The 14,305-nt window shown below is 43.1% G+C and overlaps 1 protein-coding gene across 1 annotated transcript in view; it reads right to left on the bottom strand.

Annotated features, from left to right (window-relative positions):
* The window catches only part of SKAP1 (src kinase associated phosphoprotein 1), a 255,361-nt gene extending 247,389 nt beyond the window's left edge, over positions 1–7,972 (bottom strand). The window contains exon 1 of the mRNA XM_031469714.2: positions 7,871–7,972. Within this exon, the coding sequence (XP_031325574.2) occupies positions 7,871–7,919 (49 nt within the window). The 5' untranslated portion in view covers positions 7,920–7,972. The remainder of the gene's footprint in view (positions 1–7,870) is intronic.
* Between the last annotated feature and the right edge of the window lie 6,333 nt (positions 7,973–14,305).

The following is a 14,305-nucleotide window of genomic DNA, read 5'->3' as shown; positions in this document are numbered from 1 at the left end:
GACAAACCGGAAAAGCAAGCAATGAACTTGGAAACACAGGAGAAATAAATATGAATAAATGTAGCAGAAATTATAGGATTTCTGTACGGTGTAATGGTTTATAACGTGAAAAAATTAGATCTATGATAGGTATGTCAATATGTTAAGATTCTCAGATGATGGTAAAACTTGAACTTACTTTTCCTGTATTTAAAATGATTAAAAATTTTTTAAGTATTACATTTACGTAATGAGGTAAAAATATTATAATCTGGCCCTTGGCACCAGAATTCCTCTTAGGAAGAGAACTACATTGTTTGGGAAAGTAACTTGTTTCTCTGTGTGTGGGTGTTGGTGGGAACCTAAATCACTAGACAGCTAAACTGCCTTTCCATGTAACAAAGGAAAAAAATTTTTTTTGGTTTTGTTTTGCTCCAAATAGGATAAAGGGAGAAGGAGCCACTGAGAAGGCATAAGGCTGGGAACTACATTAGGTGAAAGGCCAGAGGGCACCGTCTGATGACTGGAGTGGCAGAAGGGAGTTTAGGAATAGAAATGCCTAATACTCAATTTGAAATCGTTTGCATTACTGAAATGGAAACCCCTCCTCCCTCTCCCTGCACCCTCTGAATCTCCAGTGAAGTCATCTACATTCACAGGGGCTTCATGTAGGTAGGCTTTTGTAGAACTTGAAGACAAGAATATGTTAAGGCCATGGTTTCTGAACTGTGGCACTACCAACATTTTGGGCTGGATAATTCTTTGTTGCAGGGGCTGTCCTATGCATTGTAGGAAACTGAGGCTCATCCCTGGCTTCTACCTACTAGGTGCCAATAGCACCCTCCCCTGTTGTGACAAAAGAAAATGTCTCCAAGTGTTGCCAAATGTTCCCTGAAGGACAAAATTATCCCATTTGGGAATCACTAGTTTAGGCTTACAGACAGCATGCATGGAAGCAGGAGACCCTGAAGGAAAGGTGACCCTCCAAATGCATGGCCCTTGAGAATTACCCAGATCTTGAGGAGATGTTTGAACTTCCAAATATGGGGAGTAGATCTTGCCTAGAGTTCAAAAGGTCTGGGCAGCCCATCTAACATCTATAGGCTATACCCACAATGAAACTAAAATATATCTACCAATTAAAAAAAAAAATTCTGTTTGTTGAAACAGAAAGAGAAAAGGGGGAAATTAAGCCTTTACTTTTTTTTTTCAACTGAAAAGTAACGCAAAAATACTATTTTACACAAACACACACAAATACAAAGCATTCTGTAACAAGGTAAGGAACACGTGTCTTTCCTAAGTTAGTGAAGTTAGTGACGCTAACTTCCTCTATCCTTCCTCCATGAAGTTTTTCATAGACATGACGACTGGCCTCTGAACTAAAGAGAGAAGAAAACGGAGAAGATCCTAAAAGAAACCATACAAACCTCCCCTAATTTAGAGTAGCAAGGATGAACCACCAACCCAAGAAAAAGGCCATGTCTAGGTGTTTTCCTGGGGCAGGCAACTGCAAAGAGAGATCAACAGGACTTTCTCAAAGAAAAAAATTTTTTTTAATTTTATTTACCAAACAGATGGTGTGTAATACATTCCAGATATTATTCTAAGTTCTTTTCAAATAGTCATCCCTTTATTCGTCATATAAATTCTATGAGATGGCTACTATAATTATCGCTATTTTACAGCTGAGAAAACTAAGACCCAAAGTCGAACAGGTAGTAAGAAAGTGGCAGAGTCAGGATTTGATTTTAAGTAATCTTAACACAAAGAAAATATACAGGGTCTATAAGAAAACATTAAAGTTCAAAAAAATTTTTTTCTTGAAGAACTAGAGAAAATATCTCTTTCTGAAGTAGATTTATTATTAAAGAATAGAAATGTTTAGAAAATTTCTAATCATATTTTCAATATCCAAAAAGGCATTATGTCTATAAGCCCAGATTTACAGATATAATGAAAATAAAACAATGAGTGATGAGGAAATACATGGAAATTTTAAAAAAATAAATAAATGCTGAATTTAAAACCATAATGAAGTCAGTGACAGATGAGTCAATAAAAGAGATGAAACACAGGGAGTAGATCAGGAGCCCAATATTTATAACATAAACCTCAGTATGACAGAATAAAACAGATGGAGTAGAAGCAATGACAATAGAAAAAAATGTTCCCAAGTTAAAGATCTGAGTTTATAATCAAAAGAGTTCACTATATACCAGGCAAAATTATTAAAAAGTCTAAAACCTTAAAATTATCCAGTGACATTTTTGAGAGCAAAGAAAAATATCCTATGAACATGCAGTCAGGCAATAGGAGGAATGGGTTATAAAAATATACATATCTGGCTGGCATCAGACTTCTCCTCCACAAAATTGAAGACCAGAAGATAATGGTAGAACTTCTACAGGTTGAGTTGGGAGGAAGGGGAAGGAAGGGGAAGAGTATGACCCTCGAACCTCATGGCCACAGCTAAGTTTATATGAAACTAGACAGACACACACTCAAACTTGTAGGGGTTCAGTAAGTGTAGTATCAAAGTACCCTTCCTCAGAAATTCAGCATTATATTCTCGAACATCATCTATTAGGGCTTTATGCACTGTTCCCTACAGTAGCCACTGTGGCTACTGAGCAGCTGAAATATAGTTAGTGCAACTGAGGAACTGGTTTGTTCCATTTTATCTAATTTTAGTGAATTTAAATTTAAATAGCCACATGTGGCTAGTGGCTACTGTTTTAGCACAGTCTAAATATTGAAGAGATAAAGAGTTCAAGAATAAAAAAGCCATGGTACAAAAAGTAAGCAATAAACAAGTTATAAAGGAAAATTATTATCATAGCTATGGTTTTAAAGTAGTATGCAAATATCAAAAAATAATTCTTATAATCTAATATATATAATTAAAACATTAATAATTGTCTGAGTCTAAAATCTCAGATTATATCAGCAATTTCACTTTTCACACTAGAGGAAAGAGTCAGAAGACACCGTTTCAGTCTCAATGTTGCTAATCAAAGGGACTTTTTTTTTTTTTAAGCTATAAGGGTAAAACTACCAGTGGAATAAAACCAGGATGTATAACTTAAAGACACTCAAAAGAAAAAAGAAACTTAGTGATCTAAGAAAATGCTCAGGAGACCATAGCAACACCATAACTCAAGACTGTAAGTGGAAAAATAAGTATACAAAACTATATATACAATATGCCCCAACTTTTAAAGTATGTACAAATAATAATAACTGAAAGAAATACATAGAAATTTAACAACTGTTGACTATGGGTGACTATACATCATTGTGTTTTCTAAATTTTCTACAATGAGCATTATTGCTTTTATAATAAAAATTTTGACAAAAAAAAAAAAAAGAAATAGAAGTATAGTCATAGTTCTTCCAGAATTCAACTGAACAGTAACCTCACCTATCTAACAGGTAACCCAGCATCAAACATCAAGCAAAAAAGATTCTGAGCAGCCACAGTGCATGTCACAAAGTAAAGGCCTAAAGGTTTGGGTACTATGTTTATCACAAGAGCCCTTCATACCTTCTTTTACGCATCTTAATTCCAACAAACTTGTTTATCTGATGTCCCAATAGCACTGGGGGTACAAATACACTGAAATGAGGGCAAAGTCACAGGCCTGGCCTAACAGTAGGGGGAAAAAAGACAAAAACTAAAATATAAAACAGACATAAACATTCACAAATCAGTCCAGGGGCAGTTATGGCAGAAACATCCATAAACAACTCAATATATTTCCTTAAAGTATGATAACTGATATTCACTATAACAACTCTTAGTTAAAGTGTTCAAGTGAGGTCCCTTTGAACAAAGACCGGTTGGTTGAGGAAGGGTGAAAAGTTCCTAATACATTTGAGAAAAAAAAGAAAAAGGTCACAAATGTTTATAATAAAAAGTTAGAATGCTTAAAGAGAATATCCTCAGCTATCCAGAGCAACTCACGCCTACAAGTTCCACGGAGTTGGAGTTTTACTATATTGAAAAGGATTTTATGGTTGGCTACATCGACCAATACAAATCTGGAAAACAATCTAGAAGGAAATGATTAATGACTGCTGCTTTCCAAGGAAGTTTAAAAATAAGTAAGCATAGGCATATCAGAATCAGTGTTAATGCAGCAATTGCTACTAAACGCAGCTAAATTGTGGATGTTATTTTGGCTTTAATCCATATTCTGTGCAGGATTTAGGTCCCTTGTAGATAGTTGGGACCCATTAGCTATTAGAGTAAAGTTAGTACCCCATTCCATCACACAGGACACATTGTGAACTGAAGAAATATTTAGCCTGCTTCCATCACACTTGCCTCATGTGCTTCTGACTTCAAAAGTGGGGCTAGAAAGACAAGGAAGAAACTGATTATGTTTGTATCTGTGAAACACAGATTATGCAAACTGCCAGCACTCCATTGTTTTTGTTTTCAGAGTCATTATCACAAAACAAAACCAAAAAGATAACTTCCACAACTGAAGCCTGATTATTTGAAAACAGACCTGAATATTTCCTCCTCTTTCAATAAGGCAGTAAATGCCCTTCATTTTACTTATCTATAAGGTATTTATTGGCTGATATGGACTAGTTACTATTTCTATATGAGAGCTTGACAGTCTATCTGAGGAAGCTGTTTCCTGAGTTACTCTAGAAACCTGTCATTGCCTTAACATTTGCCCCAAATCCAAGAAAGCGTTTAAAAAAAAAATCCCCACCTTCCACACATCACCAGGGCTAACAGGAGAAAAACATAATCACAACCCTAAATTCATGGCCCTTTCAAACTCTGACCTCTCCAAGCATTTATTTGTCTTTTGTTCCTTTTCCTTTTAAACAATCTCACTGGTTGCCTTTTCCTGATTACAAAAGTAATACATGGTCATCATCACAGCTTGAACAACACAAAGATACATGAAATAAAATTAATAATCTCTCTCCCACCCTTTCACTCCCCTCCAAGGAAACCAGTGTTAAGAGCTTAGAGTATATTCTTTCTTACTCTTTCCGAGGCTTACACAAACATATATAATATATGGGTTTTTGGAGGATTTTGTTATTGTTTTCAAACAAAAACAGGATATTATATATACTATTGTGCACCTTGCTTTTCAGCTTTAAAAATACGCTATGGACACTTTTCAAGCCAATATATACAGATCCACCACAACCTTTTTAATGGCTGCAAAATATTCCATAAGATGGGTAATTTACTCATACCACTGCCCCACTTTTCCCAACTCATGGACATTTAGCACAGATCTTTGTATATATATCTCATGTCTTCTAATTTCAGTAACACAGTTTCCTAGAAGTGGAGTTTCCTGGTCAAATGAAACATTTTCAAATGTTTAAAATTTTATCCTTAAACAAAATTAATTTTAGACCTTCAGAATGTCTGCTCCCTTCTTCATTATGCAAAATTTGGTATAAACTTTTCACAGCGCTTTGCATATTTTATTTTTTAAAGCACACACATTATGTCAAAAAACGCCCCTGTCATTTATGCTTATGTAGTTATAAATAAATAAATGCTTAAGTTATGGCTGTGATGGCCAGCGTTAAATCACTGTGCAAACGTTTATGCCTTGGTTTATGAAAGTAGTAATTCATTGTGGAAACTCCACCCCCACGGCCTGTGGCAGCACTAAAGTGGCAGATCTCTCACCCTGTGACTCCCTCCACTGCTTGACGATATAGAGATCAAGACCTATATATTTTCTCATTGTCAAAAGTTACCCTTAAAAAGTGTGTGTGTGTGGGGGGGGGACAAACAGCAACAGATGATAAATTGATAGTCATTATGGGTTTCTAATATCTACAAATTATTTGTAGTACAATGAATAATTCTGCTGGTCAACACCAGAGAATGTGTTCCATAATAAACAAAACCTACAACCAATATGTTGCTATGATTACATGAACCTTTCAAAAGCACATTCTTCAAACATTTTTCAATAGAATTATTAGTTGAATCCCACTTTCACAATTTTTTTCTCTACTTCAGATGCAGACTCTAATTGCAAACTTAAAAAAAAAAAGCCTTAAAGAAATACATTAACCAATGAAGCTCCTTAAAATGTAATCTCAGACTCCTCTGTACATTCTAAAGACCTGAGTACCAACGAACAGAGATTGTTAAGACACAGCAAGTTTGATACAGAAGTATGTGACATGCAATTAATCTCCATTCATACCCTGCTCTACTTGTCAGCAAACAAAGGTTCTGCTTTAGGAGGAGATCTGAAGACTTCAATTAAAAACAGTCAGCTAACAAGAAAATAATCTAAGCTAAAGGAAGGTGGCAGGTGCAGAAATGAGTTGTTTACCAAAGTGTCAGTTTTAAACAATAAAGAACTGCACATCAAAAATGCTGAAGAAGTGGATTTCATTGCAAGCCTCTGAAAATGAAAAGGAATTTTCTACCAAGGCTACACACAAAACGGAAATACAGTTTAACGAATTTGTAAAATAGGTTTCCTCTCAACAAATGACAGATACCAACAAAAGGAATCAGTTTATACCTCTAACTGCAAGGGGAAAATGAAACTTTTTGCCACAGTTCCTTTTCTCCTAGAAACCACTTAGAGCCTCTCTTTACACTTCAAATTATTGAACCAACAGCAGAGGGGAAAGGCTGGGTTGCTGCTTCTTAGAAACCCAGATGATGCTCTTTTACCCTGCAAATACTTTTCTGTTCTGAAAGTTTAGATTCACTCAGGTCATATGTAAAATGGGTTTTGGAAACTTCACCTCAGAAGAAATACCTAGTTGACAGCTTTTACATAGAAGCAACCCAGAATGGAAACAGTCCTACAAACAGAGACCAAATGGACTTGCCAAATATTTGATTATGAAGCATTTATACCACGATAACAAGGTAATGGAGATATAAAACCAATTAAATTGAGAGAAACTGGAAAAAAAATTACTGCTTGCCAAAAATATGACCTGCCCAAAGCAGGCCATCTGTTAAATATGTGTCAAAACTGTCACATGGATGCCAAAAGGCTTAATTCTGAGCAGTTTCCTCCTGGGACCCTTATGCAAGCACAGATTCCAGGTCCCCATCCTTCCAGAAAGGTCAGTTACAGGAAAAGCAAGTTACTCTCAGCAGAAAAAGTGTGAGTGGAGCAGATGACACTGCCCATTAGCAAAACGTGTCTCTCGAGTGTTACAGAAGAGAGTGTTGAGTGTTGGTGAGTACGGCTTTAACTCTTACAAGAACTGCGAGGGCACTACAGTTTGAGGGTGAACACACAGCAGTGGGGCGCTTCTGGAAAGGGAAGGGATGTAACACTGGGATCAGCCCGCCCCGGGTGCACGAGTGGCCCCGGTGAGTCCGCAGGCGGGTGAAGCGGGCCTGGGGTCTGGGTGCTGAGTCCACGCCCAGGCCTTGGCTGGCGGGAGCCCGGGAGCCCTTACTGCCCCTCGAGGTCCGGGATGGCTAAGCAGGAAGGTCCAGGTCCCCTCGTGAGCGGGACAGACGGAGTCAGGGCTGGGGAGAGACGGGCGCGAAACCCACGGACGCGAGGCGTCCCAAGGAGACAGGCACAGGGCGAAGGCCAGCACGGAGGCCAGGCGACCAAGAACCTGGCCCGAACTTGCTCAGAAGCCTGGAGGTTACGTGGGAAGTGAAGGCGCCCTGAGGAAAAAGAAAACGTGGGAAATGAGGAGAGTGAGAGGGACCCTGAGCCGGAGGATGAAACGCTGGCTCTCCAGAGTCAGGGCTCCGGCAGCCTCAAGGTTCTAGAAGGTGGCGGGCGAGGGAGCTGACGGGGAAGGCCGGCCTTGGGAGCCGCTGGCGTCTCGGCTGCTGCCGGCTCGGCACGTGCGACTCCCGGCGGGGTCGGCGGCGCCCGGGCCGGCGGGGCGTTACCTTCCAGGAGCCAACGGATCTCCTCGGGGAGGGCGGCGGCGGCCTGCATGTGGCGGGCGGCGGGCGGCCGGCGGCCGGCGGCCAGGCGGGCGGCGGGCGAGGGCTGGGCGGGCGGGCGGGCTGCGGCGGCACCTGGCCCTCTGCTGCCGGCGCCGCGGGCCGAGCCGCAGGGCGGGGCGCGCTCAGGAAGCGGCGCGCGGCGGGCGGGGCGCCCGGAGGCAGCGACACCTGTGCGCGGGGCACGCGGCCCTTACGCCTGCGCCCGAGGGAGGAGGCGGCCGTCCCGCGCCTGCCCCCACCCCCCAGGACCCCCCCCCCCCCCCGGCCAAAACCAAGAGGCGACCCCACCCAAGGCAGCCTGCTCCCGGGAGGCTCCCCATCCTACGCCCCAGGGACGGCGGGCCTCGGGGGCAGAGTGAAAAGCCACCGTGAAGCCCGAAATGGGGCGCGAGGAGGCGGAATCGGAGGGAGAGGTCAATCCCCGCCAAGCCGGACAGCCCTCCTTCCCGACCCAGCCCACACCTCCACGCCCAGAAAACCAGGGCAGAACGGCTGCTTGTCAGGCAAACCAGGATATTTAACGGAAATGACCATAAATCCCCATAAATAATCTCAAGACGCCAACATTTGGGAGAATCAGAGCCGCCCGGCTGCAAGGGGCACAGGGAGCCAAAGTGTCCCATCCTCCTTAGGCTGAAAGGATGAGAGGAAAAGAAGGGGTAACCCGGGGAGAAAGCTGAGGGAGAGGAACTGAGCCCTTTCTCTCTAAGGTGACAGAGGAAAGGGAAGCGCAAGCTCACAGAAGTGTGCTTCCCTCTAATCCAAAGCACACAGGTGTGGATGTCCTGGCTGTGATATGGTACTACGGGAAAAGTATAAAGTGCCCTGGATGAAAAATGGAGGGAGAGGAGTATAAGAAAAGGAGGGAAGTGCAGGTGTATGTGTGTTTATTGGTGCTTGTGGCATTTGAGATGGGCTCTGAACACATCAGACTTTGAAGGGGCAGGAGTGCTTTCCAGGTGGAAGGACTGGAGTAAACAAAGATGGAAAAGCCTTCTCGTGAGGAACAGGGAAATAACCCTCTCTTACTGGATGGTGAAGGGAAATTATGGTTGTCAAGAAAAATTGAAGCTCTATTGTGAAGGGACTTGAAAGTCAGAATGAGGATTTGAACTCAACTGAGGAGACACTGGGGATCCTTTGAAAACTTTTTGAGCTGGGGAGTGAGCTAACCTGAGCCCCTGTATAGTATGTGGTCTTGCACATCTCACTTCACCTCTACCAATTTCCTTCTGTGTTAAAAAAATGGAGTTTCTATTTTCAGATTCTACATACAGAATATGTGGAAGGATTGGGAGTGGTAAAGAGAGAGGAAACAGAGAAGATGGGTACAGTGGCTTTTACAGCAGCCTCAGAGAAATAATGACAGAACTATCGGTGGGGGGATGGGAACAGCGAGGAGAAACTGTCCAAAAGGACTCCTGGTAGCAGCACCTGCTTCCTGGCATAGTTTCCCCTCCTGAGATACCGTTTCAAGGTTGGGGGCTTGATCCTTTAAGGGGTGCAGTGGCTTTGAGCCATCTTTACGCATCTGAGTCCTGCAATCTGAAGAGGAATGGTGCCTTGGAGTCAGGGTCACATGACACCCACAAGTTGTAGTAAATTGGGGTGGAAGTGTGGGGAATGGAGGCTGGCAAGAGTCTCTGGGGAATCAGGCTCCTTCTTGCAAGGCCTTCTTGCCCTGGGAAAGTTAGCAGTGGTCAGGCTGCCTCCTCCAGGCTCCGGAGCAATACCAGTTCCCCTCTGGGGCATTTTTACCACACTCACTGCTCCTTCTATAATGTCACAACTACTCTGGAATCATTTTTGAGTACTTATGACATGTGTTAAAAAACAAGAGAGGAGACATGGAAACTCTCTGTACTACTGTTGCAATTCTATAAATCTAAAACTGTTCTAAAAAACAACAAGGGAAACAGATCCCTGCTATATATAACCAAGCACTTGGCCTTGTTTTCGTCTCAGCAATGGGAGGAAATTTGACAACCTCCTCCTCTTCTTCAAGGATATTTGTCAAACGCTGATACAGGCTACAAGTTAATGGATTGTTTGATAAAAAGCAATAAACTCAGGTAATTGCACATCCTATCAGGCCTCACTGCCTGTCATAGCTTCCTTATACCGAGAGAAGCAGCAAAAACTCGAGGCAAAGGTATTCTACATCTATTCTGGGTTTTAGAGAGACAGGGTAGAGAGAGGTGCAGCGTTGGGTAGTGTGTGGTGATGTGGTGACTGGCAGATTCCAATACGCCATTGTCATCTTGCATCAAGGTTCCTTATTGCAGACAGAAACCTGCCTCCACACATGAGCGCAGCCTCTTCTTAATCATCTGAGGACCCTGGTTCAGCAGTCAGCCTCACTCCTAATGACATTCTGTTAAATGGACAAATTCCTTTGAAGCCTTGTCCTTCTTTGAAATCCAATTTTGCAGGAAGCCAAATCTGATTGGGGGTAGCCATGGAAACCACACGGAGGAGTCTTAGAGGAGGTGGAGAGAGGCAAAGCAAAACGTGAGAGTCAAGAGTCCTTTACTGCTCTGTCGGAAATATCAAAGGGATCTGGAGAGGTTGGCAACAGACAAGTCCCTGACCGGGTCCTGTTCTGTGTGGCTGGGTACCATGTGGCTGTCATGGAAGTAAGTAGCCAGCTGTCTCCACATACAGGCAGGGGGATGGAGCAGAATACACAAATCCCAGGTCTGTCTGCCTTCCTCTTCTTCCCCTCCCCCCAGCCCCAATTCCAGCAAAATCTTAGCATCCCCTTCTTAACTGTCTCCCAGTTGAAGGCCAACAACAAAAGAATGACAAAGTTAAAATACAGGGCCCTCACAGATAAGAGGTCCTTTGGAGCAAAGGCCATGAAATTATTCTGAAATTCCTTGTAATTAGATAAGATAAGGGCATCTAAAGAGACGCAGAGCAGCCAGGAATGGAGTCCGCAGCACAACATGCAGAAAGTATACCGCCTGGTCCACCGGGGCCCGTCACACACTGTCAGCAGACGGAAGACACAAAAAACAGGGCCCATGCCAGCCTCTGGGCTGCTTGGAGATGCCGTCTACATGTTCTCATGCCAGGTGGGCACTCACTAAATATGCATCCATGGGGTGCCCAGAGAGCTCAATCAGGAAGAAACAAAAGCATCTGGCACCCAGAAGGCATGGGGTGGGAACAACTGCAAGCAAAGCAGGAGCTGGCTGGCACTGCTCTGCCCTGGGTGAAATGGGTCTGGAGAGGAGACTGCAGAGGGCAGCTCTTGGGCTTTATCCCGAGCTGGTTATTGATCCCTGGATGCTGGGTCATGACACGCGGCTGATCTGATGTCTGCCCTGTGGATGTGCGGCCGCTGCATCTCAGCCCCTTGGTCCCAACCCCATCAACTGGGTTTATTGACTCTTTTATTGACGATGTTGAGGCCTAATGAGGACAAGAGCTGCACACTTCATTAAAGGCCGTGGAAGGAAAGATGATGCATCCTGCTGGTGCCAAGAACCAGGCTCGCTGCATGCTTGGCAAGGCCCCGGAAACCAAGTCTCATGGCACCCTTGAGGCAGCGGAGCTGGACATAAGATGCTTGCTTCGGCGCATCGCTCAGTGGCCTTAAATTGCAAGGTTTTCACAGCATGCCAGAAGCCTTACACTTACTAATTAGCTGACTTTTCGATTAGGAGGGTCCTAACATATACAGACTCATACAAATGCACTTTGATGGCGTCCCCTTCCAGCTCAACCTTCCAGATTCTTTGCACTAATACATGCAACAAAATAAGCAGGTACTCACATCATAACAGGGAACACTCCCAAAGCAGGTTCTCCGTGAGACAGTCTCGGAACAGAATGAGGACTATTAAAACTCAAAAGAATCTTCAGGGTGATCAAATTTCAGATGAGGAACTGACCCAGTGCCCTGCCCAGGGCCACCCAGCTCACCAGGGGCTGTGGTGGCATTAGAATCCTGGTCTTCTAGTGCTGGTCCAAAGCTCTTATAGAACTGAACACCTGAGATGGATAATTACAGCCCAGGGATCACTGAGCAGCCCTGTGAAACAGTCCTAGTTGGTCCCTCTCCATCTAGAGAGTAACATTTCTTTCTTTGTTCTTTGTCTCATATTCCTATTATTTTTTCCCCTATATTCCCCAGTCACTTTTTGTGTGTGTCTTCTTTGCCTGTGCCCTAGACCACATTAGACATCCCCCATGGGCACTGGCTGAGCCGAACAGGGGCCTTAAAGACCAAAGAGGTTGCTGATTCTGACATTCTCTGTCTTTGATTGGTTCTCTTGGGAATCTGAAGTGGAGGTGGGGGGACACACGAAAAGTGTCAGCTAAACCCAGAGGAGGGTGTGCACTCTGAGTGAGATGTGCAGGCAGTCTATGGGTTAATCTGCATGGGAGGCAGGTGGGGCCAAGGCTAATTTTATAGGCTAAATATTTGAAGATATGATAATTTTGGAAAACAACGGAAGGAGTAACCCTTTCTTTGGGGGGTGATTAGGAGATTAAAGGTAAATAATAGAAGGAAAGCAACCTAACAAAGGTTGAACTGGCTTTCTTTGGTTTCTTTTCATCCATTATTTCAAGAGACAAAAGTTTAAGCTCCATAAGCCCCTTCCTTTATTGCTACCCTTTCTTCTCCCTCACTTTAGTAAAAATCTTAGAATTCAGGGTTGGGGCAGGGGGATTCAAGGTGAGAGAAGAGAGAGAACAGTTATTTAGAATCTGATAGTGCTGCCTGCACAGCACGGGTGCACACACACTTGGAGGAATACACACACTAAGAGGAACTGATGTAATTTGGTCAGATTTACCAATATTCACAAACACCAACAGAAGCACTACCTGGAGTCACGGATACCACTAGCAGTGGGTGATTATTTCAGTGCACGAAAGTGGGAGAAAATACCCTTCCCCTAATAGACACTCTATGTGTAATAACCTTTAGGTCCCCGAAATACATTCTTTCCTTTCCTTCAGAATTGTGTCAGTGTCTATTTTGGCTTTTTCCTTTCTAAATGCCTATTCCTAAACATCCTTGTCCTAAGTGTCCTAAACATCCTTGAACTTTCCTTCTGGCAGCATTTTCTACCAGCTAAACAACGTTCTTTCATATACAAGACAGCACCATCAGTTTTCGTTGTGCTGATTTTCAGACTTTACTTTTCCTTGCTTCTAAAGGGTGAAATGTCTCTCCGAATCTTTTCATAGACTTCATGATCCCACCCTCTCTTACCACCTTTCAGACCTTCAGTCTCACAATCTTTTTCTTATTCAGTCTTTCCTTCTGTCTGCAAACATCCTTGGTCTCCTCTATCCTAAAAACAAAACAAGCAAACAAACAAAAACCTTTCTTCAACCCTGCTACCTTCTCCCATCTCATCCTTTCTTCTCCTTCCTTTTCTCCATCAGATCTCATGTCCTTTCTCCTTACCTGTCAGTCTTTGCACCACTGAAGTGACTCTCTCCCAAGGGCATTGATGCCCTCCTTCCTCTTAAACTCTGCTCAGTCTTTACCAACTTCTCTCTGCAGCCTGGGGGCAACACTGGCCACTTGCTCTTGCTTTGGGCACCCAGCTTCCTTGGCACTGCCCTATCCTGGTCTTCTTCCTGTCTCTCTCTTTTTTTAAATCTTTTTTTGGGGGTAGGGGAGATAATTAGGTCTCTTTATTTATTTATTTTATTGGAGGTACTGGGGATTGAATCCAGGACCTCATTCAGGCTAAGCATACACTCTACCACTAAGCTATACCGTCCCCCCACTTCTCTTAACTGTTATTTCTCTGCCTCCTTCTTTGGCTCTCTTCATTTCACCTTCTAGTCACAGGTATTCACCAGAGTTTTACACTTGCCTTTCTCCTCTTCCTCTCCTTTTTTCCCTTGTCCCCAGTGGTTTCATTCTCCCACTGCCCCAACTTTCCTCTTCATGCAGATTACTCTTCTAATTTTTACCTCTGTCCCACATTTCCACCTGGATATCTGAACAGTTCCACTAACTTGATATTTTCTCTTCCCTTAATCCTTGTAATGGCAACAAAGCTCAGTGAAAATGGCATGAGCTTATGAGTCAAAAAGATAGATGTGAGTCCCAGTTCTGGCTTGGCCACCTACAAGAGAGCCTCTGGACAGAGCTCTACAAGCCTCAGTTTCCTCATCTGTAAATTGGATGTCATAATCCCTACCCTATAGGGTAATTGTGAAGCTTAAATAAAATGGTATGTGTAAATAGTACATGCTATATGCTCAATAAACCGTAACAGTTATAAAGAAATTGCTGGTGTCCAGTAACCCAAACTCAAAATGTAGGACTCATCTTGGACCCGTCCTCATCCCCATGCCAAACATCCACCAAGCCTGCCGATTTTATCTCTTTACAATGGC

The sequence above is a fragment of the Camelus dromedarius genome, chromosome 16 (assembly GCF_036321535.1).
Source record: "Camelus dromedarius isolate mCamDro1 chromosome 16, mCamDro1.pat, whole genome shotgun sequence".
Classification (NCBI taxonomy): Eukaryota; Metazoa; Chordata; class Mammalia; order Artiodactyla; family Camelidae; genus Camelus; species Camelus dromedarius.
This window is presented reverse-complemented; position numbering and strand designations above follow the sequence as displayed.